The sequence below is a fragment of the Trichechus manatus genome, unplaced genomic scaffold, assembly GCF_000243295.1.
Source record: "Trichechus manatus latirostris isolate Lorelei unplaced genomic scaffold, TriManLat1.0 scaffold00153, whole genome shotgun sequence".
NCBI classification, from domain to species: domain Eukaryota; kingdom Metazoa; phylum Chordata; class Mammalia; order Sirenia; family Trichechidae; genus Trichechus; species Trichechus manatus.
The window spans coordinates 4,069,170-4,070,605 of record NW_004444089.1 but is presented as its reverse complement, the minus strand read 5'-3'; the positions used below and the strand labels follow the sequence as shown (position 1 = coordinate 4,070,605).

General features: G+C 43.2%; 1 protein-coding gene across 1 annotated transcript in view; it reads right to left on the bottom strand.

Moving 5' to 3' along the window:
• Positions 1–1,092, bottom strand: part of KL (klotho) — a 55,394-nt gene extending 54,302 nt beyond the window's left edge. Inside the window, exon 1 of the mRNA XM_004386037.1 lies at positions 892–1,092. Within this exon, the coding sequence (XP_004386094.1) occupies positions 892–1,092 (201 nt within the window). The remainder of the gene's footprint in view (positions 1–891) is intronic.
• Between the last annotated feature and the right edge of the window lie 344 nt (positions 1,093–1,436).

Genomic DNA, 1,436 nt, shown 5'->3' with positions numbered 1-1,436 from the left:
GCCTGAGAAACCCTGTGGGCAGTTCTGCTCTGTCACATGGGGTCGCCATGAGTCAAAATCGACTTGGCAACACCCAACAACAGGCAAATTCACAAATGTGGGATCTGTGAACAATGAGGATCGACTGTATAGAAGAACATCACAGCAAAATGTGGAAGATATACTTAATAATTATGGAAGTAAAAAGAATGCTTATTAAGTTGTTTAATTGCATGTGTTTTGAAAACTAAGAGTTTTCTATGAACGTCTCCACTTAGATTTGCCATTATGGCTTCACAATTAGATTCCAGATGGTCTACAGAATCTTTTAATTAATTTTTTCTACTTTGTTTTAAAACTGATGATTTGGGAAATCTTCATGTTTGACTAAACTTTTCACTTTTCTTTCAGATGTTTGTAACTCTGTAGTTGCGACCTCCATGTCTGACAACTCTTTTTCCGACATATTCTCTACTAAGTCAAATCCAGATCACTCAAACTCATTTGCTGGCTTGTTTTTCGCCTAGATTTTCTAGTCTCTGATACAGATCACACTCGAAATCAAATTATTAAATTAACATCCGTTGCCGTCAAGTCGACTCCAGCTCATAATGATCCTGTAGGACAGAGTAGAACTGCCCTATAGGGTTTGCAAGGCTGTAATCTTTATGGAAACAGACTGCCACATCTTTCTCCCATGGAGTGGCTGGGGGTTCGAACCACCAACCTTTTGGTTAGCAGCCGAGCACTTAATTACTGTACCACCAGGACTCCTTCATTAAATAGGCTTTTTAAATGTTGCTTCAAATATTTAAATGAGTGTAGGATATAAAATGTAAATGAGCTTCTTCCAGTATATTAGATGGTGTTTAGTCTAAGAAAATCTTTCGTGATGTTCCCTGTACAACATACCACGGGCTCTTCTCCACCGGCGAAGCGTACCACGGGCTCTTCTCCACCGGCGAAGCGTACCACGGGCTCTTCTCCACCGGCGAAGCGTACCACGGGCTCTTCTCCACCGGCGAAGCCTACCACGGGCTCTTCTCCACCGGCGAAGCCTACCACGGGCTCTTCTCCACCGGCGAAGCACAGTAAAAGCTTCTTATCTGGCATTCTAGGTGGTGAGAATATGGATGTGTCAGAACTCCCAGCCAACACCAATGGTTGCTCAGGTTGTCCAAGTAGAGTTCTGTGTATTCTTGTCTTGCTCTTCTACCTAGCATGTGGAAGTAATGAAAAGGTAACTAACACAGCTGTAATGACCATTGTTTAGAGAAAACTCATGCGAGGAAGAGATTTAATATTTATTCTTCAAATGCAGAAAATAACTTCTGGTGGGGGCCTTGATGGTGCAGTGGTTAAGCACCCGGCTGCTAACTGGCGATGGCCTGAACCCACCAGTCCCTCCTCTGGAGAAAGACGTGGCAGTCTGCTTCCGAAAAGATTTACAGCCTTCA